The sequence below is a fragment of the Oreochromis niloticus genome, linkage group LG11, assembly GCF_001858045.2.
Source record: "Oreochromis niloticus isolate F11D_XX linkage group LG11, O_niloticus_UMD_NMBU, whole genome shotgun sequence".
Lineage (NCBI taxonomy): Eukaryota > Metazoa > Chordata > Actinopteri > Cichliformes > Cichlidae > Oreochromis > Oreochromis niloticus.
The window spans coordinates 23,017,909-23,044,453 of NC_031976.2; the positions used below are offsets into that span (position 1 = coordinate 23,017,909).

The following is a 26,545-nucleotide window of genomic DNA, read 5'->3' on the forward strand; positions in this document are numbered from 1 at the left end:
GCTTCCATGATCGCATGTATAAAAACGAGCATCAGTATTCAGGTGACTCGCCATTAGATTAATGGGGCACCTTTTCAAAGCCTCCTGCCTACTTCAGTCACATTATTTCCAACACCTGGAGGCTTGTAGGGTCTTGTGTCTTCATGTGAGCGTTGAAATAGGATCCCAGTCTCTTCTCCTGCTACGCACGGTGTCAAGAAAAAACAGCCACATCTGCTGGATTTGCTGTTTCTGCTGTATTCAGTTCACACCTGCCTTCCTAACTGTGTCATCTTGTACTCTTTTTTGCATATTCTAGATATTTTTAAAATCTTCTTTATGAAGAATTTACATTTAGTTTTAAAAAGGGGGCCTGTGAAAGGCGCAGCATGGACCCTGTTTGCAACCTGCTTCTGGTAGCCCTGTAAAGGCTGTGCTTGAGTGTTTCAGAAGAGTGAGTGACTACCGTGTCCAGACCCATGCTGTGCCATAAATATGTTTAAGAGCTGGATGTGCTAAGTGACACATGAATATTTAACACCAAAGAAAGTCTGTGTTTATTTTTACCTCGGCACGTGATTGATGCTACACACTAGGACGCGTAAGCGTGCACTGCAACATACCCGAATACATTTAAGCAAACAAGTGATTGTTTACCAAGCTTTTTGTTTTTTCCCCCAGCACCTCTCGGTCTCAGTGCCGGCGCTGTCAACACGACAGCTACGGGTTTATCCAGGACTATCCTCACCTGAAAACTCCCATCACTGCCACACACCCTCGCCTATGCATTTGCCCCTCCCTCTCCCCCTCTCTCCCTCGCCATCCGCCCATCTCTTCTCCTCCCTGCCTGCACTGAAATTCTTCCTCTGCTGCTCTCTCGTTATCCCCTTCCACTCTATGCCTATTATTCATGCAAATAACAATAAACTGTGCAAACATCCCAGACAATGGCATTATCCCTTCTCTCTTTCTCCAAGCTATGTCTCCCTATAAATAAGCAGTCTCACCGCGCTTCCCTCTCCTGCCTCTCTCTGTCTCTCTCTCTCTCCTCTCCATCCCTCTGCCTCCTACTCACACATATACATACTGCCAAACAGCATCATAAATCATGGGATGGGAGGAGGGAGGAAGGGGAGCAGGGAGGTGGGGGATGCAGCCACACACACAGTAGCACATTTTAACACATATTGCTTTTGACATTAGGCGGTATACTGTGCATACTGCCTCTGTGACCATACGTCCACAGCTTGCCTTGAGACTGCACAGAAACAGTGGCAAGCAGCTCCCGCGCACAAACACATACAAAGACTGCTCCTAGTCTACACAAACCCTTTGCTCCTGTTTGGACCCCCATCCTCCAGCATCCCCGCTGCACCCCTGCACCCCTCACCCCAACCTCCCTCTAGCCCGCAGTAAGAGAAGTGGAGCTTACTCAGTCTCCTGGAGCCGATGCATCCCATGGTGTATTCACAAAGGCCCTGGACACAAGCGGAAAAGTGTTACCCAGACACGGCGCATTCTCCTTCTCCTTCCTCCTGCGACTCTCTCTTTCTCTCAGCTCTGGCTTCTTTTCTCTTGCTTCTCCTGTGCCGTCTCTTTTTCTCTCTCCCTCCTGCGCTTGCTCGATCACTCTCTCTCCCTCACCCCCTCTCTCTCTCTCTCCCTGCTGCTCTCTCTCCAGTGCAGTGTCTTAGAAGAGATCCGGTTAGTAAGTCAGTATGCCTGAGGGAAAAAGATTAGGACTAAATAAAGACGTGATGCATTACTGTAATTATTTCAAAACATGTGTCATATTTTTTTATTATAGTTATCAATAATAAGCATATCAACATATTTTATTACCTGTAACATTTAATTTTTAATGTTTAAGCGGCAGGAGTTCTAACTTTTCACGCAAATAATTTGACTTAAAGAGTCCGACGATGACAAAACATCTGAATATCCACACGCAGTCATTTAAAGACAGGTCAAACAACAATTGGACTGAGTATGTGTGCAGTGACGTGCCATCACTAAGATCAATAGCGGTGCTGAGAGTGCCGGTCTGCCATTGTTGTAGATATCACTGCACTGCTGTAATATTGTTGAGCTAAAATGGGGGATTCTCTCTCTGTCTCCCTCTCCCGTGTGCGTTCAGCCTAACAATGCACTGCAGCGGTTTCCTCGCTCCTCTCCTCCCCTCGCCATCTCCCTCTCAATCACCCAACACCTCCTCCCTCCTTGCCCCCCCACCTCCCCAACACTCATCGCTCAAAAACCATTCTCATACACCAACATGAAACAATCCTGAGGAGAGGGGGAAAAGCAGCAGAGGGTTTTCCTTCACAGTCAAACTGCTGCTGAGTCTCCACCTCCTTCCTCTGTCATCCCTCACTATTGATCCGCCCACAGTCATCTCTGCGCCAATTTCTTCTGTTCACTAAGGATTACATTCCCCCCCTTTTTTTTCCTTTTTATCCCCTTTTCGCATTGCCTGCTCTGCTCTTCTCTACTCTGATTTTTAAAAAAACTGTCTCCTTAATCTACAGCTCTTTCTGTGTCTCTCATTAGACCTGTGCCTCTTTCCATTAAGGCTGTGTAATTAATCACGTTTTACGTTCAGCCACAGTTTTGCTTTCTAAAGAGGGTGAAAAGAAGATAATCGAGATAAAATGGTTATTGTGACACAACCTGTTTCACAGTTTCTTCACAGCATGTGCCTTTTAGCCCTTCCTTAAAAGCTCTACATCACTCCTCCCTAAACTAAACTTAGCGCTCAAAGAAGACCTCATTATCAACCAAAACAATTATCATTATGACTTCTGCACCCTCCGTCTACTATATCTATAACACCATCATACCAAAACCTTTCCTCTCATCAGTTTTCTATGAAATCGTGCACTTTATTTTTACTTTGATGCATGCTGTTTCTAAGCAGTCTGGACAGCAAGAAGCTGTGTGTGTGTGGAAAAAGGGCAGAGGAGAGAGGTTTATTTGTGGTCATTTTTTTGTTGACTTTAAACTCTTTGGGTAAACAGCAGAGAGAGCGAGAGAGGGAAAAGAGCGGGGCAGATGGATGGAAGGAAGAACAGAAAGAAGGAAAAAAGGCACGGGCAGATGGAGGGAGTGATGAGAAGCAAGGCAGGCAGAGAACAGTGGAGTCATGTGCGGGAGAGGTGTGGAGAGGATGCTGTGTGAAATAAAAATTAGCACTCCAGAATGGATGAAAGAAAATGACGGTCACTTGGAAATATACAGTCATGGTTGTGATGCTGCAAAAAAAGGGGGGGGGGGGGTTGCCAGACATTAGAAATCATACATAATCCAGCCAATCCCTGCACTCTGGATTTCCATGTGTATTAGCTCTGTTTGTCATCTCCCACAGGGGTTTCTGCAGGGGTCAGCTTCACTTCTATAACATGAACCTGAACCCTGTTTGCAGCTGACTGACTGACGCTGTTGTTTTAAATCTCTGTCTCAGTTCTCACTCCATCTGCCCATCACTGCATGTCAGTCAGTGTCTGGAAGTCTCTAAAATCCTCAGCTAATCTAGGCGTATCTATCCTGCTTTACCTGCATTTCCCTGTCAATAGGATTCCTGTTTTATACTCCTTTTCTCCTACAACACTTTGTACATTGTGCATCTATAAGGGTTAATTGATTGACTATTTTGAAAATCGATTAACCACTAAAGTGACCAAGCAGCCACAATCCCAGGTTATGAGATGCCGCTTTTCAATCTCTCACATAACAAATGATTCCTGTTGTTGTTTTCATCTGAACAAAAGAAGATATTATAACACATTTCTCACTGCTTTCTTTTTCTTTTTTTGTAGAGCAAAGATTAACCAAGGATAATATTTTCACATTAATCAATAATGGAAAATAATTTTAGCAGCAGCCTTTTCAGACAGTCTGTGACAACATGGTGATCTATGATACCGTCTAGCAATGTGAGACAAGGTCAGCCATAGATGGAGGAAATTCCTGACGCTAATCTCACGCATGATGCATAGGCCACTCACAAATGTGACTGCCTCTCATCGTCGTCGCCGTCTCATTACTTATTCTCTCACACGCGGAGACAACAAAAAAAAGAAGCAGATACCGTGACGTAAAACGGCCTCGCAACACATGACACAGGCGACTTCTATCATGTTCCTGTCAGCGCATCTCTTGTTTTCTTATCTCGCGTGATGATGCTGCATTGAATTTAGATGTAGTGGCTCCTGTTTAATATTGCCTTGGGGACTCACACCCAGATAATTTCTGTAATCAATGACTTTCATGTACCTGTCACTATCTGTCTATCAGCTCCTGGCTGCTATGTAGGTTACACTTCAAGGATAATGAATACCAGCTTCAATACTGTCTTGTTCAGACAATCTAAAGGCGTTCTGACTGATGCACAGGAATGCCTGCTCCAGTCTTTCTAAAGGTAGTATTAAAAACTAGTTCAGACTGGTTAAACTCCTCTGAGAAAGGCCATTTTTTTTCCACCCTCTGCCACCTTTAGTTGGTGACTGTCTACTGTTTTGTCTGGCTTTTTTGTGATGAGTGTGTCATTATATGTGTTAATTGGAACCACATGTTACACACTTGCCTTCGCTAAGTTAGCCATAAGGAGAAAGGGGATGAGAGGAGGGGGTGGCATCTGGGTGAAACTGGCGAAAGAGAACTGATGCGAAAGACAAGGAGAGAAAAGAAGATGAAGGGGGAATGAAAAAAAGGGAGGGAATTACTAAATGGTTTGTTTTTGAGGAGGCAAGGGGTGTAGGAGGTGGGTGGGAACAAGGGAGCAATATAAATGTTGTTATGAGAAGAGGCAGTCTCTGATAAGACATTCTCTAATGACCGAGTTTATGTCATTAGCTTTGTTTTAGCCAGTGGGAGAATAGAGTTTGTGTGTATTATTAGCTGGCGCACTGAGCCACAGTTTCTAGCTTGGATTCTTCAGCACACATATTTTTGGGCTGTTTTATATTTGTGTGTGGGTGGTATAGAGTCTCTCTGTGCATGACTTGTGCGTGTATGTGTTTATGCAGCCGTTACACCAGGCAAAACCTTGCGTACGAGGAGTTCCCAACTCTCCTCTATTATTTACAATTCTCTTTCCTCTTCTCCCGCAATTACCCTACATTCTCTCTCGCTCCAGCCCTCCTCGTCTAGACCACCAACACCATGCAGCATGTTCGTCCTTAGATACGTTTCTGCGTTCAGCTCATTTCCTTCAGCTTCTCAGCATCTCTAAGAGTCACGTCTGAATTTGCGGGTTTCCACCTTACACACCTCTGTCTTTTAACACATCGCTGGCTCAAGCTGATTTGCCTGCTGTCAGAGAACGTGGGGGAATCTTCTAACCTCAAGCCATTTCATTCTGGGCTGTGTGCAGCACAGTAATGAATATCAGTCTGACACCTGCTGGGGGGATTAGGACACTGCAGTCTCACCCTGGCTTTGATTGAAAGCCAGTTTGGCAGCGAAGAGACTTTTCCTCTCAGTGCTGAGTGACGAGGCCATGTTTTGCCACAAATATGCAGGTTCTCATCTTGGCTGATGTGCACCTGGAATTTATGCTTTGCAGATTTATGTGCATGACCGGTTGCTTTGCATATCTATTGCAGGCTACACTTTGTGTTTATACTGGATTTTCACATGAAAAATTCTTCATCGGCTTTTTCTCATACTCCAGTCTAAATTTATTTTGCCTGCTTTCAGGCTGGCAACCTGATAAACAAAGTAAAGATAACATCTGTATAACCTTTACTGACATTTATTTGCAGGATAATTATCTTGGTCTGTATACTGGGTAACTTGTGCCTTATCTTATCTTAGTTATAACAGAACCATTCACTTTCTTCCACTTATCCAATTCAGGGTTGTGGAGGTGCTGCAGGCCATGTCATAGAGACCATAGAGACGTGGGGTACAGCCTGGACAGGACGTCAGTCGCTTGCAGCAATAACACAGAAAGACAGACAACCATTCACTTTTGCATACAAACGCAGTCAATTTACAATCACCAGTTAACCTAACATGCATGTCTTTGGACTGTGGGGGGAAACAGGAGTACCCAGAGATAACCCACACAGGAAAACATGCAAACTCCACAGAGAAAAGATGCAGCCTGGATTCAAACCCAGGACCTTCTTGCTGTGAGGAAAGAGGGCCTATCGATTCTTAATGTGGTGAAGTAGCCATGAAAAGCAGCTGAAACCACTGTTTGCTGAATTTAAAAGTGGAAGTTAGCCTTATTTCTTACATAAAGTTCTTTAAAGGGGGCACTGGACAACCTGAGTTGGATTAAATTTTACCTAATTACCTTATTAACGTTAAAAAAGGAAGGGCACAAAATTAAAAAGCTAAAGATGCATTTATGTACAAGATAAGTTATTATGGATCATTTAATTTATTCTGGACAAGCAGTTCAAAGTTAAAAATGTTTCAATCGCCTTGCATACAAATGGCTTCTCAAGAAATTATTAAAAGAGAGAGAGAGAGGGAAAGTGACCATGCCTCTGTATGGACAGGAAATTATTAGGATTTTAATCATAAGCACTGAGGTATTACAAGTACTGATTCATGCACAGTATGTGGTGGACAGAGAGAAGTTAAAAAAAAAAGAAAGAAAGGAAATAAAATTGCAGCGTAAGGAGGACAGACTGAGAAATGAAGCAATTGGAGAAGAAAAGTGGTGAAAAAAGGCAGCATTATAGAGAGGGAGGGGGGAGCGAGAAATATGGCACTTTAGCGAGGGAGGGGTGGAGGAACCGTTCATTCCAAGGCCTGGCCACATTCCAGTCTGTCTGGCTCTGATTCCAACAGCCTCCTGTTTTTTTGCCTTACCTTCAGACTCACTGGACCCTGGAGCTGCCTTCTCACTGCCTGATCCAAACTTCAGTCACCAAGGCACCACCTGGTTTTAAAAAAAAGGAGGAGAAGAGCATTAAACATGTGTCATTTAGCTTAAACCCTCTCACCCGTCAAACACAATCACAAGAGAGTGGAGGAAATTTGGAACAACACACAAACATTTGTCATCTGCCTAAAAGCCCCCACCCTGGATGGGGTGCATATTCATTCTCTGTGGAAACCTCTGGGTGGAAATTCAACATATTTTTGTCCCACTGGAAATGTGGAGAGACTGGAAACATTCCTCGCAGGACAATAGGCTATCAAAGACCCCACAGACCACACCCTGTAGTTCACAGACATGAATCAGGCAGCAACAGGTTACACAAGCGCTGCTGCAGAGGTAACGGAACTGAGCAGAGAGCTCTGCTTACGGTTTCACAATCAGGCTGAAGTGCAACTCTGCCCTGTCTCAACCTGAACATCATATGACGATCTGTGAGTTGGCAGCAGCGTTGAGAATGTGCAATGAGACCATTAATATATGTGTGTACAAATAACGATGACTCACATGGTTTTCATGTGTTACATATTTGCTTTTTAAAAGGTTAATCCAACATTCAGGCTCCAACATTAATCATGCTAAAAGCACAAAATAAACATTCTGTTTGTAGATAATTGCAGCTTTTTCCCTTGTTTATATGTTGAAAAACACAGGATGGGACTCCAAATAATTTTCATTTGACTTTTAATTGTAAAGACTAATGTTTACACACTACCATGTCTTCAGAAGACTTGATCGGTCAGTTATGTTTGGCCTCTAACATGTAAGAAAATCATTTTAAAAAATGAAACAAGTAAAATCATGGAATTTCTGGTTTTGTATGACCAAATAAAATAAGCAAGTTGTCAGTACTTGAAGCTAAAACATGACCGTCAAGTTCTTAAAATAACCAGTTGTTAATAAGTTAATCTACTTATCATTTTAGCCCTAAACAAGAACAAAGTATGACTGCTGTGAGAACTGAGAGCATGCTCTGTTATTTTTAGTCTCCATCTAACTGAAATGAAACATTAAAAAAAGACTTACTTAATAAAACAGAAAAATGACTACACCTGAAGAGGTGATATATGACTCACACCAGGTAGGCTGTGTGTGAACATTGTGAGTTGGATGTTGGTGAGAGACAAAAGAGCATTATGTTATCGACGTGGCTGAGCTACAGGATGGGAGGTGTCACTTTAACACCAGGTTGCACATCCTGATTACAGGGACACATAGAATGCAGTTGCTATCTATATTTGAGTTTACTAATCATGCGCACAGAGACTTTCCACGTTTACGGTCTTACTGCAAAGCAAACAATGATGTGGCAGCCCACTTGGCAACCAATACAAATAATGCCTTTACAATCTGATCTTGAGCTGTGCTAGTCTAGGCAGGTAAAAAGAGCAGCACTAAAGGCAGCTTTGTATTTTTTCATAAGCTTGTTTAAAAGCAGAAGCGGTCAACTTTTTACAGCCACTGTGCCTCACAGAGCTTTAAACCCACTGACTGCTTTCAGTGCCTGCATCTAATCAAGCTTCTAGCCCCATTATCTCTCCCTCCCATTTGCTCCCTCGTTCCCCCACTCTGACCTTACAAGGAGAGGCAACAGGGTTGATGTCATTGAATGAAGAATGCTGCAAGAATCCAGAGAGAAAAGAGAGCAGGAGGAGGAGGACGAAGAGGGGGTCTGACTGGACAGTTTATGAACACACACACACACAGAGAGAGAGAGATTTTGTTTACATAGTAATGCACAAGTCCTAAGCCAGACTCAAACGAGAAAGAACTTGTTTGGAAGGATGGTGTCATTCCTTCTCCAGGCTGAAAAGCAAAGGGGGAGGGTCTAATAGCTGGAGAGGGGAAGAGAGAAAGAGAAGTTGCCATTACTGACAACTCTTACTCAGCCCAGGAGCCAGAGAGGAGGAAGAAGAACAAAAGGAAAAAGGGGGGAAGTAAAAGGGAGATCCACACTGCAGCTGTGCTAACAGGGTAAGTAAATGTCTCTCTTGTGACTCGGATCAGGATGGAAGGAGGTGGTGGCATGCTTTAGTTACGTGAGCAAATTTTTACAGGTTACCTAATAAGGTAAAGTCCTTTTGCAGCAGCATGCTAGGGCAGATTTTCGTTGCTCGGAAGGAGGTGTTGAAGGAATGCCAGCTTTGTTGGCGTGACAAGCAGTGTGAATTTGTTATAAGGTTCGGTTTTTACCGTTAAAAAAAAAACCAATGGTGCAGAAATACACCTCGTGGTGTGCGGGGCTTCCCTGGTGTCTCTGTCAGACCAGCAGTTTAGCGTTGAACGTGAACAAATCCACTCACCAGCTGATGATACTGATGATAAGGCATGGCTATGCGGAAGCTCCAGCAGGAAGTCCAGCTTTTCTAAAAAAAAAAAAAGAAAAAAGGAAAAAAAAGAAAAAAAAGTTGTTTAAGCTAGGCAGCTAGCCATGCCGCTATACGCTTTTATTTAATTCACAGGGTAGCACAATTATTACACCTGATGACAGCGCTAATGGGACAAAGTGGTTGCTATATGTGGTAACGTTAAAAAAAAAAAAAAGGGCAGTGGTGTTTGCGTTTCACCGGGGCGAAACCTACTGACCAAAGCATGAGTCGCTGGGGAGTGTAGGGGCGTGTGCGGAGCTAATAGTGCCATTAGTGTGACTGATGCTAAGCCACGCAGGTTATCACACAGCTGACCTACGGTGCAGGTGAGTATCGGTTAAAAAGGCGCTTTAGTTGGTTTAATTTTGGGGTTAACGTGTCTTAAGGCTAAACTGGATGTGCTAACGTTGTCATAGCGTTATGCATGTTAATATTAACCTGATTGGGACACGTCGTTAGCTACGCTAGCCAGCTTTAGCTTAAAACCTTCGTTTGTTATCCTTAATTTTGCCCTAATGAAGGGTTGCGTTCAAGTACCCTAGCTGCCGCTCACCCAAGCCTGTCAGCTGTCAAAGTAATGACCAACAGATGTAAACCTAACTGAGCAGCAAACTACTGTACATGGAGTATGTTAAACCTATTGATTGTGCCAGTAGGTGGAACTTGACTTTTCTGTTATAACTCCATTGATTAGGGCTGTAAGCATGGCTGTTTAATGCAACTTTTCAGCGCAGGGGTGTCACACTTATTTTAGTTCTTGGTGCACAGCTAGCCTACTTTAATCTGAAGTGGGCTGGACCAGTAAAACCATTACATCAGGGGGGTTTTTTCCCCGTTCTGCAGGGCATTCAGGCCCTGCAGGTGGGGCCCAGTGCTGTGCCAAAAAGTGATCATCTGCTAGAAAGTGACTTCGGATGTTTCTCTGTGCAGTACCTTTGGTTATATTGGTGGTATAATGTAGTCAACACGATTTTCGAAGCAGTTGTGCATAAAATAAAAAAAATGGCTTGTTTTGTAAACATCTTTAAGGCGCTGGGTTATTGTACTCACTTTTTGTTCTACGTTATAATCAGTCCAGTCCTTTGTGGCTACTTTAAATATCTTTATAGAACTGTGATATTATATTTGCTGTTGTTGTTATCTGCTGCCCTCATTGTCATAGCTCTTTTATAGAGAGCTATGACAATATTAATGATAGTTTTTACCCAGATAAATAAATGATATGTAAAAGTCACTTTGCCATAAGCTGTTTAAAGCTTCCACCTTGTGATAAAAATGTTCTTCATGGCTCAAAATGGCTTGGTACCAAGTCATATTGAAACACCTAATTTTCAACAGTTTAAATATAGAAAATCATTTTTCAGCAGATACCAAAAGTCACATTTTACCACAGCACCTTCTTTTTTGCCGATCTTTCTTCATATTAATTTAAGTTGGATCCCTTTTTTTAATTCTAAGTGATCAATACAAACTGGGGATATGTGGCATGCTAGACAAAACTGCTTGGGGTGACCTAAGAAGAATAAATGGGATTCTTACATAATTAAGCCAGTCTGCTGTCAATAGATGGGAACTAAAGTGGGTTTTAAAAGGCACAAAGTCTTTGTATGAGTGTTGGAACTAAACATAAATAGTATTTTTGACTCAAATAAGATGGAGAAAGAGCTTCAGCTTTACATAATAATCCTGAAATCTTCACACCAGGGTATGTTAACATTTTATTGAAAGAATTGAAGTAATAATGATCACGTTGCACTTTTTTCACCTTCAGTGCCATCTAGAGGGCCGTTTCTTGTCCCCCGGGCCATATGTTTGACACCTTTCCTTTATTGTTGTGTGCAATACCCAAAGTAAAATCACCTTTCTGACACTGTCAACAAAAACTGAAAATGTCTGAGCTTTATCAAAGTACGATAGAGCTGGACTGCACTAGTATCAGTTGAGCTAAACTCAACTAAGCTGCCTATTAGAAAGCTACAAAAGGAAAAAGACTGTGCACTGGATTGTCTTTTTACAAATGCAAGTGTCCAACCGTGGTGTAAAATATCAGGAATGTGTAGGGTATATGGAGGGAAAGTATCAGTCACTAAGAGGCTGATAACATAACAGCGGGCAGTGGTGGAGACAAATGTACAGCTTTGCATACTAACATGCGATTAGTGCTCAGCGGATTAAAGGCAATTCGGGCTTGTATGGATATACCATTTTTAGCATAGATTTCTACAACCCTGAGAATGTTAAATTCCTCTGACTATCAAGGAGCCTTAACCCAAGGCCACAGTAACTAAGCTGTATTTAAGAACAACTTAAAGTACGAAGACTCTGGTCTGAGGTTTGTGTGGTGCTGTTGCAAAGACTGGGAATATTATGATCTCTGACGCCTCTGTAAGTTGGTGAGGCAACTAAAAGATATGAGAACAAGGACTAAATCGAGCAAAGAGCAATCCTCCTTAATTGTAGGAACTGTGAATCAAAAGGTACGTGTTATTGTAGAGGAACACTTTGCCTCAAATCACTTTTTTTGTCTCTCACTTCCTTGTGACTCCTCTTTGGCCGATATTAGACTGTATGTAAATACATTAAGAAAGAGTTTTTGTTGGTGTGGGTGTCTGACATGATAATCCAGTGGATGATGATGTGACCAGTTTTGAAATGTTTCCTGTTTCCATCACTCATCCAGCTGCGGCCTGAGAGCACAGCACTGTTGCTCAATGTATGTCCAGTGACCTGTAAGACTGGACTGAAAAGGGTTGTTTGTCCCCCGCATTAGTGACCCGTGGCCCAGACACGCTTTCCCAGAAACCGGGTGTGCTATTAACATCAGAACAATAGAGAGTTTCATGAACAACACCGTAGTCACACATACTGTGTCTAACCAGGGAGGAAATACTGGAAGTACTGTTAGGTTTTCTTTGGGGTAACTGTTCTTTAATGTTAAGGTAATGTGATCTTTACTGTTTTCTCCTGGTGTTGTTTTTTGGCTTAAAAGGTGAAACTACAGCAGGTTTTTTTGGGGGGGGGATTGTTTTGTGTTGTTTTTACTCATCTCATGTGGGCATGGTGGTTATGTCACTTGTAGGAAAACAGTATCCACATACTGTGGGTGTTTTTTGTTTTCTTTCAATAGCATTAGGACATAGACTTGTTTAATGAGGCATCATGTTTCAGTGCTTCCTTTTACAAAGCTGGAGCACAGTATATTAACTAAATTTAGTTCCTCTATAACCATAAACCAACAAGCCACTGCTAAGTTCAAAGCTTTCCCCTTCAAAAGTGGAATAAAGTTTTCCTTAAAAGCCACATATTTGCTGCTTTCAGAGACAACTTGTTCGTGTTAAACTTTCAACGCCGTCCAGGACAAAAAGCAGCGATAACCGAAGGCATGCCACAAAATGCCCTGGTTTTACCGTTTTAAATAATATTTCATGCTGTGCCTAAGGTCTTTACTTTATAGAAGTATCCCAGTTTTCTAATGCAGTGAGCCTGCAGCCAAGCTGATGAGTGCAATAACCCTACTGGTTTCTATACCCTTCAGGTAGTTGGGCTGTTTACACTTAACCTCAGTCTTTTTTTGGGGGGGGTGAAAATGAGTTCCTGGTATGAAGGAATCAAAACCAACTGTGCCGGTTTTCTGTTAAAGCTGTCCAGCCATGTGGCGTTTATACAAAGTTCAAAAGCTAAAGAGCACCATATGTGATCTATGCTTGGCCTGCACGGTGCCATCCTTCATCACAGCTGTAATGTAGAAATAACTAAGTGCGTCCTCGAGTGATGTCATTCAGTTCAAGTGGTTGGTAAGAAACCGCAACCAGGGTTTCTCACCCACCACTTCTACCATGATTCTCAGAAAAGAATATGAGATGTACAAAAATCTATAGCTATATGCAGAAGATTAATACATATATTGGATTATGAGGGCAAGCAAAGACATCCATGTCTTGTTGAAAAGTAAAAAGAAAAAAACACTGCAAAGATGCATAGAAGGAAATGGTGATTAGGGGAAAGCAGAAAAGGGGGAAAAAGGGAGGGGAGAGGTGATGTCATTGAGTTGGTGTGCCAGAAATGTTCCTCAGCTGAGGGTCTCTCTCATCTCAAGGATCAGGTTTCAAGATTTGCAGCAGGGCATCTGGACCTGAGTGTGTGGTGATCTCACCGCCTTGAATCCCCCAAGACTGCATCGAGGAACATATGAAACCTAACGCTAGCTTATCATCACTGTTTGAATAATTAAGAGGACTATTGTTGATTTAGAAACTGTAACTAAAGGACGAACTCATAGCCTCCCATTTTAAGAAGGCACTCATTTTAGAAAGCCACATGGAGCTAAGTGTTCTGTTTAGAGTCTGTTGTGGCCACTACTTTCAACATGAAGTAGGTCTTGATAGTAGGTTAATAAGTAGCCAGCTATTTTTCCAAAAGGCTGAACACTCCTTCTTTGAGTAGTCTTATTCTCCCATTCCTGCAGGCAGTAGTGGAGCCTTTCTGATGCCACTTTCACCTCTTTACAAATGAAACAAAATGGTTTACACCACCTCGTGCTCGGATTCTACTTTACAGTTAACTAATTTATTCTGTCTAGGTGACTCTAGTGTGCACTATAACCAAACAAGAAGCGAGAGAAAGGTAAAGGAGAAAAAGCAAACTGAGGGAAGTTGCCTGTTAACACATTTCTTTCAATACAAAGTTGAGCAGAGCACAGCTAAAAGGTACAGAAGTGTTTAGCTGTTAAAACCAGAGTGACACTGTCATAATTACCTAGCACAAGTTAACATTAAGAAACACATGAGCCTTAATTTTAGGGTGTAGTATCTTGCACAAGGACTCTCCAACATACAGACGAAGGAGCTGAGAATCAAACCGCCGACCTTTTGAATAGTAGACAGTCTGCTCTAAATCCTGAGTCACCATGAACAAGACTCTTTGGGAGGCACAGATGAGAACTGGGTAACCAGTGAGTAGTGTAGGGGCTTCATCCAGGAGTGTGACTGAAGCAGATATTGTGATATGTAGGATTTGACATGAAGATGATTCAAGTTTAGTTTCCCTTGTCCAAAAAAAGACTTTGTTGACAGCCACTTTGAAAAAAGCCACCATCTTGGCTAATGGGGTTTACCAAAGAAGTCATCATAAAAGGGTAACTACAGCAGTTTTGGTACTTGAATCCACCTACAGAGAATTTCCCTGTAATGCTAAATTTCTGCTGCACTATTAAGCCAGTTGGTTTTAACTGGTGGGCAGTGAGATATGCAAGACATTCTGAGGAAATTGCATTTTAAAATGCTTCTTAATTTAAAAAACAAACAAACATGGGTGCAGGTACTTATTTATATGGGGATAGATGTATTTATTATTTCTTTTGCTTTTGCAAGTTCTAATCAAACCTTTGCACACTCATGCAAACACATGCACCACTAAATTATTAAGTATCTGGAAGAGTGGCTGGTATAGTATCTCATTTAGTAAACCTAATTTACTGTAATATACATATATTTTTTTTTAATGTTTTTTTTTTTTTTATGCTATTGTTCACGTGTTATTGTAAGGTGACCTTGAGGGTCTGAAAGGTGCCTATAAATAAAATGTATTATTATTATAATGCATATTAATGTATTGGTATTAGGTACTGTAACTTCAGTGTTAGAGTACCCGTGTAATATCAGACACTCAGTTAATCTTTTACATTTATCAGGATAATAAAATTATTTACAATTATGGTGACCTCTGATCTCTTGTCCCTTAACACCAAAGAGGTTGATAAAGGTATCGGGTTATAAACAGCTTAAGAGGCTATTTATCAGTCGCGTATGTGCCAGTCTGTGTAACAGATAATGAGCAAAGAGATGTGTTACAGAGTACAGGCTGTTGAGCAATGAGGGTTGAAATGTCGAGGGATCGAAACTCCAAGCTCATCATAGATGTTTATTTATTTTAGTTAAATGTGGTACATGAACAGTTGTCAATTACTGGTTATCCCAATGAACTCTACAGACTGCTGTCTCAATTGTTTGTTAAAAACATCAAATAGCATAACGTCCATTTTACATAAATGTTTAAGGGTCATATCAATATGTAGGATGGGTGGCTGGTGTGGCATATGAACAGTCTCCTATTCAGATTTTCCTTTAGAAAATACCTTTGACACATGAATCATGGCTAGAAGTGCCTGGTATCAAATTGTAAGTGAAAAGGGGGCTTAAGTTACAAAAAAAATGTAATGACCGAAATGGTAAAAACTAGATGCATCAAGCAGGATCTCTGCTGCAGTGATTATTCATCTCATGAAACTTTGTCTTGTAAAAAGGAAATCTCTAGCTCACAACTTTTTACTGGTATTCAATAATGCATGGAAAATATGCTCAAAGCATGAATCATGACCCTGTGCGGTTAATGTGGTGCTTTCACATCAATCTATGATTCAAAAAAGGATGCCTTAGACTACGTCATGACGCAGTGGAGCAGCTGACACTTGTGTGAAAGTTTTAACACCGTTGGTTTGGACATATATGGTTAGAATTGTTTACCGTCAATAAATCTTGCGCTGGAGGAAGCTGACCCTGAAAGCAGAAGTACTGCCGTCTCATCAGAGAAGCTAGTAAATCATGAGCACCAGGAGGAGCTATGAGGGTTTTCGTGTCTTGTCAGAACATGAAGTGTTGTCTGTGTGTCCCAACAAACAGGAATGAGGATGAAATGTTCACTCTTATTCCTGTTTGGTTTAGTTTTTACCGTCCTTTCGGCTCGGTCTACATAAAAATGTAAAAGCCTGTATCAAACCCCATCTCTTTTTTTGGAAAGCATACATGATAACTCTTGTTTTGTTCCATAACAACTAATAGTCTACATTTTAACTCAAAACACCAAGAAAAAGTATTTTCTTGGTGTTTCATGTAAAGGTTACTTTTATAGACAAAGATGCAGTAAGTCTCTGCTTTAAGGAGTCCATTTCAGTGCTATGATAGCAAAATATTTTTGTGATAATATTTCCATGGCAGTCTCTCATCATCTCTATCAAAAGAACCTTGGCAACATTATTAACATACTAGGAATTTATTTCCTTTTTAAGGAAAAACCATGCACAGCAGCTCCTCTGCGGTAATAGAAATGTTGAACCAAAGAAAGCTGTATCAGTACACACTGCTTTGCTTTGTCAGATTAGTTGTAAAAACATAACTTTTGTAGGAAGTGCCTTCAGTACAGCAAGCTTATAATTGATGCACATTTACTGGATTGTTATTAAACTGCATGCGACTGAGAAAACAGTTTCACACTCCTCTCAGGGTTTCCCCACACATAAACTTTACTTCTCTGAGCCCCACAGGCTTATTAATGACCACCCAAGAATAGTTGGCAACCCATTTTAGCAGTTCTTTCCTGTGTTTCCATACTGAGCATTGCTGCTGTGGCTTAATTTACCAACTTCTCTAACATATTCTGTGTAAATGGACGTAGCCACCATGACATTACTCATCGGTTAATGAAGTCCTCTTATGAAACCTTTAGATACTTTGCTATTTTAAAAGGAGAGCTTGGTGAACCTGAATTACCCAGCATACCCTGAAAATCCCCCTTTCTCACTCCTACAGTGGACTGGACTGACATGTTTTATTCAGTGTGACCTGAAACAAGCAGTTGAGCCCATAAAGCCATAAGGAAAGTATTACTGAGGTCACAGAGCAAGACAGCTGTGCTCTGCTTCGATATACCCAGAGGAGTTGCCCCCTGCTGGCCTTTAAAAAGAAGGCAGGTTTAAGGGACTTCCATCAGACCTGGAAGCTGCATCAATCTTTTATATTGTTTGTGTATTTCCACGTTTGAACTCCAACTCCACCTTGTCGGATTGCAGTTGGACACATGTGCCAGTCCACCCTCAAATATAATCTAAATCTGTAGGACGCATCGTTTCCGTGACATTTATGAACCCAAAAAGTGCCAAGTAAGATTAAATGACGCACAGCAAATTACATATTGCTCGTTGCCTTCACTTTATCTAATTGTTTCCTTGTGGAGCTCATTCTGTCAAATGTTATGACTTCATGGCTTTAAGGCAATACCATATCTGGAGGAGTAGTCTAAGGACTGGTTGTTCAACCTTTGCCACAGGTTGAACAACCTATATTTTTATATGAGTATTTAAAAGCTTCAGAATAAAACTGTTAAATGGCAACAGTGTGTGAGTTAAGACAGATCGGATGCAGGGTTGGATGTGTGTGTGGACGAATATGTTGGAACAACCATGCTTTTGACTAAAGGTCATGTCTGGGGCCGGTGGCCTTCAGGGAAATGTTTGCGGACTTGGCGAGGAATCTCGGTGGAGACACGGGACTTACGTCAACATTTGTTTATCCGCCAGCATATGTGAAGTAAATATTTGAGCTCAGCTTTACATAAAAATGTTACGATAGCTGCCATCGTACTTTGAGCAAAGTGGCCGCACTCTGAAAAACATGCAATTGCTGCGATTTATGCCATTGTAAACAACCATGTGTTGCATATTGTAAATTATCTCTTGACATCGGAGAGTGCCACTGTGTCTGCTCTGTCAGCTCTGTATGCATGGCCTCAGGAAATTTTCACACACTTGGCTCTCTCGTGCTTACTCATTCCGCTGTAGACTATTTGCCAAAGCCTTTTTGTTTAAAGAGTAATGTTGGTTTTGCAGAATGCCTATGGGTTATTTTCTTCCTTACTGCTATTTCACTAAAACCAGAAATGGTCCAAACTACATTTTTTGAGATGCCACAATAAAGGTCAGTTATTTTTACTTGGACTTCAGGGATAGAGATGGTACCCAGTAGATGCTCATTTAAGAGTGTGCTGATTTTCCGTTAATGCAAAATACCTGTCATGCATCCCATTTCATTAAAAAAAAAAAAAAAAACGTGCTGTGGAAAAATGTAATCTACATTAATTCATTTGCATATATAATTCAGGCTTTTTTACTGGCTCCCAATGGGCCCCTGTGTTGACAATATAAGTAAGCAAGATTGGTCAGCATATTGTAAAGGCAAAGAACCTTACTTGGCAGAATTCAATGCATGTTGTTGCTGTTTCTGGTCATGTAATTAAAAATGTGTAGAAAGTATGGTTTTTCTTTGGTGTTATAGAAAAAAAACACATTTTAAGAATTATATTTAATTGCAAAATTTACAAAAGAAACATCAAATGTTAAAATTAAATTACTAGTTGGAAAACAGATGAGGTTTGAAATAATGTAAAAAAAAATAAAAAAAAAATGTAAAGAATTTGGGAATTTCATTCATTCAAAGTGTCACAGAATCAGGTGAAACCTCTGTATGAAAAGGCTAAACACAGTGACACAACAATGTCTGTAAAAAGGGGGAAAGTTGTGGAATATTTTCACTATGTGATAACACACACTTCTATTGTGATAACCATTGTTGTTGATCTCTGCGTCTAGATGCCACGCCCGCTTGTTTTTGCAACTGTCCCACTTCCATCCACAAGTTGTTTTAACTTGTAAAGCTCTAACCAGCTTAATTTTAATTGAAACAGAGGTGACAACAATTAAGCAAATTTTTGTGAAAAAATAAAAAAATCAGTGTTGAGTAATTGCAATGTCTGAAGCCGGTTATAATTGGGCTTTGATTTCAACTGTGTCAGGCCAAGCGTTTCACTGATGTGTCATCACCACTAATGCAAAAATGCAGGACGTGCATCTGCTGCCAAGGAATGCGAGCCCTTTGACTTCAGTCAGCTGATTAACGTTGCTTTTATCATGTGGATTGTGACAGCAGGAATTCTGAGGCTGCAGCTATTTGATCTTCACTGCAACTTGTTTCATGTTTCTCTATTTAAAACAGACACTCATTGGGAAATTACATTTTCCTGTACAGTAACCCCTCATTGTGTTCCCTGTTGTCATCCTCAGATAAATACACAAAATGGAGGACTCCAACAGCAACAAGCCATTCATGGTGACATCCTCTCTGAACTTCAAAGTCACCACCCCTTCCTTCTACAACCAGCCAAAGAAGTTTGCTTCTGTGGCCCCCCCACGACCCAAAAGTCAGACCCCTCCCTCAGCTCCATCACCAACACCAATAGGCACAGGTGTTATTGGCCGAGTTGGAGACCTGCCTCCACCGCCCCCTTCACTCTGTGATGGTATTTACATTTATTTATTTATTTTTGTCTGTATTAAGTTGTATCCACTGAAAAAAGCCCCCCTTCCCTATCCCGCCCACTGCTGCTTCTTATGCTAGAGCATGAAGAGCTTCACGGTTGAGTACAGGATGGCTGTGGTACTGTCTGTCTCTCAGCACATTACGTTACTGTGCTCTTAACGCCTGCCTTTTAAGGGTTCTTCTTAAATATGCGGATAGTCTGGGTGATCTTGCTTTTGTTGGGAAATTTCGTTTTTACTTTTAGAGCTGTGCACAGTTACACTTCTATAAATGCAAACAATCAGACAGTTCAAATTAAAGGTAGCCTGTGAAGAAGACAGCAAGGATGTAAATGCAGGGTGTTTCCTACAAAGTAGGAAATGCATTTGGTTGTGTTAAGATGTCAAAAACGCATTTAAAGCCACTTTCGGCTGCATCTTTATACACAAGAGGTCACCACACAAGTATCTCCAAATGTTTTATTTATTTATTTATGCCGGATACCCTTCCTGACACACACCCAAAGAGATTGTCTCCTCCTGTGATTGAACCAAGAGTCTTTTGCTAATCTAAACATGCTTCTTGTTTTATCAAAAAAAAAACCCTCCACAGGGCGCCTTTTAATGCATAAAAGTATATACCAGGATACCTACCAGGCATCAGTGCAACAGCCAACCAGCAGATCTCAAAGTGGCCAAATATTCCAGACAGTTTTGATTGTTTTGCTGTCCTGTTTTGTGTTAAATTGAAGTGGTAATACTTGGATGTTATTTTTGTGAATGCTTTTAACCAATCAACCCTCCTTGTTTTTGTCAGACTTCCCACCCCCTCCTCCTCCACTGGATGATGATTTGCCAGCCCCTCCCCCTGAATGCTCCACCATTCCCACTGCCTCTGATGCTCCCCCTCCGGCGTTCCCCGCTCCACCTCCAGTGGCAGATGACCTGCCCCTCCCAGCTCCCCCGGAGGAGAGCCGCTGTCCACCAACCTGTCCCTCTCCCCTCCTCCCCCTCCTCCTCCACCTCTCCCTGCCTCCAGTACCAATGCTTTCAGTTCTTCAGGGACCCCACAGGTGAGTCACAGTGGTGTCTTCATCCTCCTGCACACTGCTTCCTTCCTAACGGCATTTAAATATAATTGGATAATTATTCAGGACATTTTTGTGTGACCATATTGAGTCTGTGGACTGACTGTTGGCAGGAAATGCTGTCTTTTGAGATTTTTCCCACAAATTATATTAGCATTAGTCCGGGGTAAATCACCCACTTTCATTCGTCTAACAGGATTATTGCCAATTTACGTCACTAAAATACTTCTTAGGCATGCAGTGTCTTATGGAGATGTTTATTGTAGGCTTTCATTAGTTCCAGTTTGATTGTTGGGCTACAAGAGCAACATAAAGATGAAATTTTTTTTATTATTCTTTTTGGAAGTGCTAAAAAGTAGACTATTTAAAACGGCTGTAAAATAATATCAATATGATTAAATCTCATGTTTGTATCAGCATTGAGCCTGTGCTAAATGATAATCAGCAAACAGCCAGATAATTAAGTAATTGAAAATACAATATTCTCTTTCATCTAACCAGAAATATTAACATAGCAAGCATTTATCATCATTACAATCACCTTTTTAAGCTTGTTTGTCATCGTTCTTTCATTTTTGTGTTTTGTCACATCAGTAATTGTTCAAGCGCTGCATATTGTACCCACTTTGGTTACATTATTTTTTTTTAAAATATCCATATTTGATGTTTTTGTTGTGTTTTTATAGTCTGTAACAAAGTAACCTCTTCAGCTCCTCACTCATCCATCCATCCTTTTTGCTTCATCGTGATTCCCCAATTTGTGTATATTAAATTTATTTCTGTGATCTCCGTTCTTCCTCCACCAGAGATTCACGGAGAAGCAGACAAGTTTCGATAAACAGCTCAACTCTCTGACTGGCATGTTGTCTGAGATGGAGACCAAGGGACCTTTCAACCCCAAGGTATAATGTACAGGAAAATTAGGACTACAATTTAAACATTTTGGTTTCAAAATGCATTTAGTGGACAGCAGTGAATACAAGTGTAAACAACCCCCATGAAACTCCTTGGTCAGGTGCACTGGGACACATTTGACCAGATTTCTTCTGTAGTGTAAATATAGATGTGTCCCCAACAGACGTAAGAGAAACAAGAACAATAATGGGGGACATGGTGGTGTTTTAGCTTGTCCTTCACCCTTATATAGTGTGTGCTGATCTATTTTACCCTCTGAGCTAGATGTTGACATTAGCAAAGTACTAACGGGTGGAAATGGCAATATGTCTTGGTTGTTTACTTGTGTTCACATCCCTGAAATGGATTTAAAAGGCAAGTGTAAACAGAGGTTGCCCACAGAGCAAACAACCAGATGAGTAACAAAATGACAAGACTCGGAGGAAGCCAGCTGTAGAAAAACAAAATGACTCCTGTGGAGAAGAGAAAAAATGTAATGCCACATGGGTCAGGAGAAATAGTTTATGGACATACCAGGTTGGTTTCATTAGTCTCCCCTCGTCTGTTCAGGTTGAAAGAGGTCAATTAGAAGTGAACTGTTCGCACGGCGCACCAGACTGAAAGAGAAAACAAAAAGTGAGATAGCCGGTGATTCACATTGAGAGAAGAGACACTTGCAGAGAGGCAGAGTGATGCACGCAGAAGTGAGTGGAGAGCATGAGAGTGTGATGAAACCAGAGTGTGCTGCCAGGGACCCAGTGAGAGGGCCATAAATGGAGAGTGTTTTTAATCCAACAGGGAGGTACTGGATCAAGGCAGAATAATGTTGGCTCAAAACCTGCAAAATAAATGTCAGAAAGACGAAGCACTTCTGATAAGCTCAAACTTTGGAGCGCCTCCAGTGTTTACTTTAATCAAAGTACCTCATTCAGTATTATAAAAGTGTCTGCTTGTAGCATTTCACCATGCAGTGTTACACACAGAATATTAACTTCCCTCAATTCAATTATAGTTCATGGTAAATCAGAAAAACTCCATTCTTACAAGAAATTAGCGTTTTGTTTTTTTTTTCTTTTCTTTGCTTTTCCATCATAATAATCTTTTGTTTAATGTTATTTTACCCACAGTTACCAAGCCAGTATTCATCAGCACCAGCACCCAAGGCCTCCGCTCCTCCAACCGCTCCCAAACCAGCCCTTTCCTTCCTCCCACCTCCCGAGATGGGCGATCGCCCTCCTCCTGCGCCCTGGGCCGAAGAACTCAAAGCCAGAACTAACCGACAGGGCAATCACAACGCTGCGCCAAACTCTGCCGCTCAGCCTTTCGCTAAAGCGCCAGCCGTGGCTCCCAAGTCTGGATTCGGAGGAAGAACGACAACATCATCAGCCTCTCTGGCGCAAAAAATCAACCAGAACCTGAACCAGACGCCCACCGCTGCCAGCAGTGCACCTAAGCCTTCCCCTCCCATAGCTATCTGCTCTTTCCCTCCACCTCCTGCAGCTCCACCTGCACCTCCTGCGGCTCCGCCTGCACCTCCTGCTCCACCAAATAACATGGCCACTGCACCGGCTGCTAATCACATAAAAAGTTCTCCCTTTGCCAGTCAGATGAACGCAAACCAAAACACTGCTGCTGCTGTGCCACCTCCTCAACCCAAAACGATGGCATCGCCGCCCTCCTCCTTTAACCAGCCAATGAAAACTACCCCTACGGTATGTTCCTACTTTTTGCTTAGCATGTACTGTGGAAAGTCACAGGAAGTACAGATAATTGATTGTCAGTAGATAGGAATGCTGGACATGCACAGTGTTTTCAAAGGTACAGTTATAAATAACAAAATCCTCTATAAGACACGTATGAAACTATAAAATGCCTTAAAAAATTTATACATATGCACTTATGGTTTCTTCCTCTTCTGTGGCAGCCCTCACCCCCGGGCCCAGTTCCTAGTGCAGGTGGAGGTGTTCCTCTGAACATGAAAGAAGTGGAGGAGCTGGAGAGGATGACCAAGGACTTCATTAGAAACATGGACGCGAACGCACCTCTCATCACCTCCCCTCCTACAGGTGCAGACACGAAACTTCAATCAAAACACACTTTTATTTCACTCGTATTTTGTATCTTTCTGATTTAATTAGAAAATAATTTAACATAATTGTTTTCAGAGTGCACTGATGTGGTTGAATTTTGAATCTCATTGTTGTTAATTACAGTCATTAAGTAGCTGCTCGTTTGGAAAAACTTGAGTTGGTAGCGTGGGAGAGGCGTTAACAAAAGTAATGGTTTAACTTCTTGATTGTTGTAGTGAAATGAATGCATGAAAAAATATTACCAATGAAATATTAATATCCCAAGCTGCAAATATTCAGCAGACAAAAGAAATTATTCACCTTTCATTTTGCTGACTGGTTGCAAAATGCAGATTGTTATGGACATCAAAATACATTCACAGTTTATTCTTTATGATCTACAATTTAAATGTGGTCAGCTTTGGTCTCTCCAGTGTTACATCTATGACCCTAAAAAATTAAGCTGCATCTGTGGTATAACATATTGACTGCACGGAACAGTTTACACAAACCAAACAAATGCATAAAACTACAAGTTTCCCATCTGTGTTTATTACACTGTTGTACCAGAGCTGAGTAAAGAGACAGAGAATTTGCTTGTTCATAAAGTTGTTTGTGTATCTTTCTCTTTTCTTCAGAGGTTTGTGGAAAATGTGGTGAGGCTCTCTCCCGTACTCAGCCAGCAGTGAGGGCCATGGATAAACTCTTCCACTCCACCTGCTTCTGTTGCATGTCCTGTCACCGCCCCCTGCAGGGCATGCAGTTCTATGACAGGGATGGTGCACCACAATGTGAGGACTGCTACGTGGTGAGGAGATGCAGACATTTATTCTTCTTATATTCTTGCTGAATTGAGTATATAAGGTGCATGTTTTTGTTTTTTAAACCTCCATTCTCCTCACATTCATGCTCTTGCTCTTCAGAGCTCCCTGGCCGTGTGTTCTCGATGTGGGGAGAAGATCACAGACCGTGTGTTGAAGGCAGTTGGACAGTGTTTCCACGCCCACTGTTTCCGCTGCAGCACCTGCTCTTGTGTACTCGAGGGGGCACCCTTTATCACCGATGACAACAACAACCCCTACTGTGTCCAGGATTACCACAGGTCACTATGAATTTCCACATAATAAAATAGTATATTTCTGTTGTGTGTTCCTTATGAGAAGTGATCATGTGATGCAGTTCTTCTTGCATAAATTCTCAGAACAAGGATGTGTGATTTAAAACCAACAGTTAATTTTGGACTCCAGTATTTGTACCCGTCTAAATGATCAGTGAGATGATTAATGCTAGAGGAAAGAACACTTCAAAACCTCTTTCTCATTTTGTTCAGATCACTTAAAACTGAACTCACTCAAACTGTGTTTGACAAAGCCAACTAAACTTTGCTGCAACTTGTTGCCAGGCCCAGAAGCAACAAACTTTATTACATCTCAGTGGAATATCACTGATTGTTTCAGTGTTTCCTCAGCTAGGGGTGTGAATGCATAAGAGTTCAACTGAGGTAATTAACTCATATCCACCTCCCTTCTTGTAGGCGTTTCTCCCCTATGTGTGTGAGCTGTAATGAACCCATTATTCCAGCCCCAGGCAGCGAGGAGACGGTCAGAGTGGTAGCTCTTGACAAGAACTTCCACCTCAAGTGTTACCGCTGTGAGGTAAGACCTATACATAGTTGTTGTTTTGTTTTTTAATGTGTGTCACAGGGTGTTTCAGCCTCTGACAAAACTGATAATCAATATTTCATTTACTCTGCAGGACTGTGCTCGCCCCCTCTCCATAGAAGCAGATGAAAATGGCTGCTATCCGCTGGATGGCAAGATCCTGTGTATGAAGTGCCACACCCAACGAGCCAAGCAGGCCGCGCACTGATTGGCTAAAGCAGCATCGCTCAGTGTAACAATGAACCAAATCCAAAAGCACAGGATTCATCCAGCTGCAGATTTTTTGCCTTTGCTACAGGGCTTTGTTCAGTGTATGTGCGCAGGTGTGTGGGTGAATGTTCAGCGTGATATGTATGTTTGCATGCAGATAACGTGTAGTATTTCCTTCGTCTTTGTTCACTTCATTCAGTGCAGAGGTAATGTACTGCACCGAAATTGGTTTTATTCTGCATCTCTTATTCTCCAATCGCCCATCTCGCCTTCTTTGTTACTAGAGCCTATTCTTTTTGGTGCCAATTGTATGTTTACGCTAAAAATTGCCAGCAAAACTTGCACAAGAACAGTTGGGTCAAAAGAACAGTCTGATAAATATAAAGTTGCCTTTCTCTGTTTCTTGCCTAGATATTGGTAGTAGCATCATAAACTGGTTCCACTGGCTGTATTCTTTCTCTTTGAGCATTTTAACTATGCTTTTTGTGCCTGAGACCGAGGAGTGTAAGAAACCTCCAAATTGAGTCATGCAGATGTCACCATCCTTGTTGCCTGAGAGTAGAGTACATTGTTACACAGCCAGGCATGATTAATGACGCTTTTCTGCCTAGAAAGTACTTCATATCAGCTAGTCTACTCTTAATAGCATTTTAAAGTCGCGTAGGGCTTTAAGGCAACAGCAAAAAGAAAAATGGTGAATATTGCTTTGAGTTTTTGTGATGTGAATTTAATGCTTTACAGGCATGCATTGAATTAAGTCTTGTTGCTCTCGCTACTCGATGATACTGTATAAGGGCAAGATGAGAACAAAAATCAGCTTTTTTGTTTTTCTACAAAATAGTTTAGAGCTGATTGAACCATGCTAAGTATTTTTAGATGCATGCTTTGTGGACGGCGAGATTTCGAACAAACAAATGAGCACAGATTTCCCGAGCACAGACTCCATCCTGGGGATGTCACATTCAAAAACCGGGTTAGTTTTAACTATCAGCTGTATGGCTGAAAACGGGACCTATCAAGTAATTTCACTGTTCCACATATGTGTAAAACACTCTGAGTATGACTTTGAATAAAATGGCCCCTGCACAAGGTCATTGTAAACAGCAAATAGAAACAAAACACCAGTGTTTGATGTGCATTTATTATAATCTCTTAGCTTATAAACTTTGTATGATATAAATCATGGACCTGTTTTTCCTAAGTATTAAGGTTGCATACGCATCAGTACTAAAATAACCTGTCCTGACAGCAGGATGA

The 26,545-nt window shown here is 41.5% G+C and overlaps 2 protein-coding genes across 17 annotated transcripts in view; one reads left to right on the plus strand and one right to left on the minus strand.

The window, feature by feature from the left end:
- Window positions 1-26,545, minus strand: part of fam131bb (family with sequence similarity 131 member Bb) — a 54,326-nt gene that overhangs the window by 26,563 nt on the left and 1,218 nt on the right. For 5 of the 15 annotated variants that reach the window (XM_025911747.1, XM_025911740.1, XM_025911739.1 and 2 more), the window contains exons 1-4: window positions 21,883-21,961; window positions 9,178-9,240; window positions 6,805-6,874; window positions 1,412-1,701 (exon numbers count right to left, since the gene is read on the minus strand). In XM_025911747.1, the coding sequence (XP_025767532.1) occupies window positions 1,412-1,434 (23 nt within the window). In that variant the 5' untranslated portion in view covers window positions 1,435-1,701; window positions 6,805-6,874; window positions 9,178-9,240; window positions 21,883-21,961. Of the gene's footprint in view, window positions 1-1,411; window positions 1,702-6,804; window positions 6,875-8,448; window positions 8,572-9,177; window positions 9,293-21,882; window positions 21,966-23,237; window positions 23,377-26,545 lie in introns of those variants that run through there. The other 10 variants (XM_025911742.1, XM_025911741.1, XM_025911744.1 and 7 more) reach the window with 7 other exon arrangements.
- Window positions 8,693-26,536, plus strand: zyx (zyxin). Of its 2 annotated transcripts, none has more exons than XM_003450632.5 (10): window positions 8,693-8,848; window positions 19,133-19,368; window positions 20,184-20,439; window positions 21,261-21,356; window positions 22,476-23,060; window positions 23,273-23,414; window positions 24,056-24,225; window positions 24,341-24,519; window positions 24,952-25,072; window positions 25,173-26,536. In XM_003450632.5, exons 4-10 carry the CDS (start codon window positions 21,315-21,317, stop codon window positions 25,284-25,286), a joined length of 1,353 nt encoding a protein of 450 aa, XP_003450680.3. In that variant the 5' UTR covers window positions 8,693-8,848; window positions 19,133-19,368; window positions 20,184-20,439; window positions 21,261-21,314; the 3' UTR covers window positions 25,287-26,536. The 2 variants fall into 2 exon arrangements, with proteins under 2 accessions (XP_003450680.3, XP_005455474.2); XM_005455417.3 differs by lacking the exon at window positions 8,693-8,848 and adding an exon at window positions 9,431-9,569.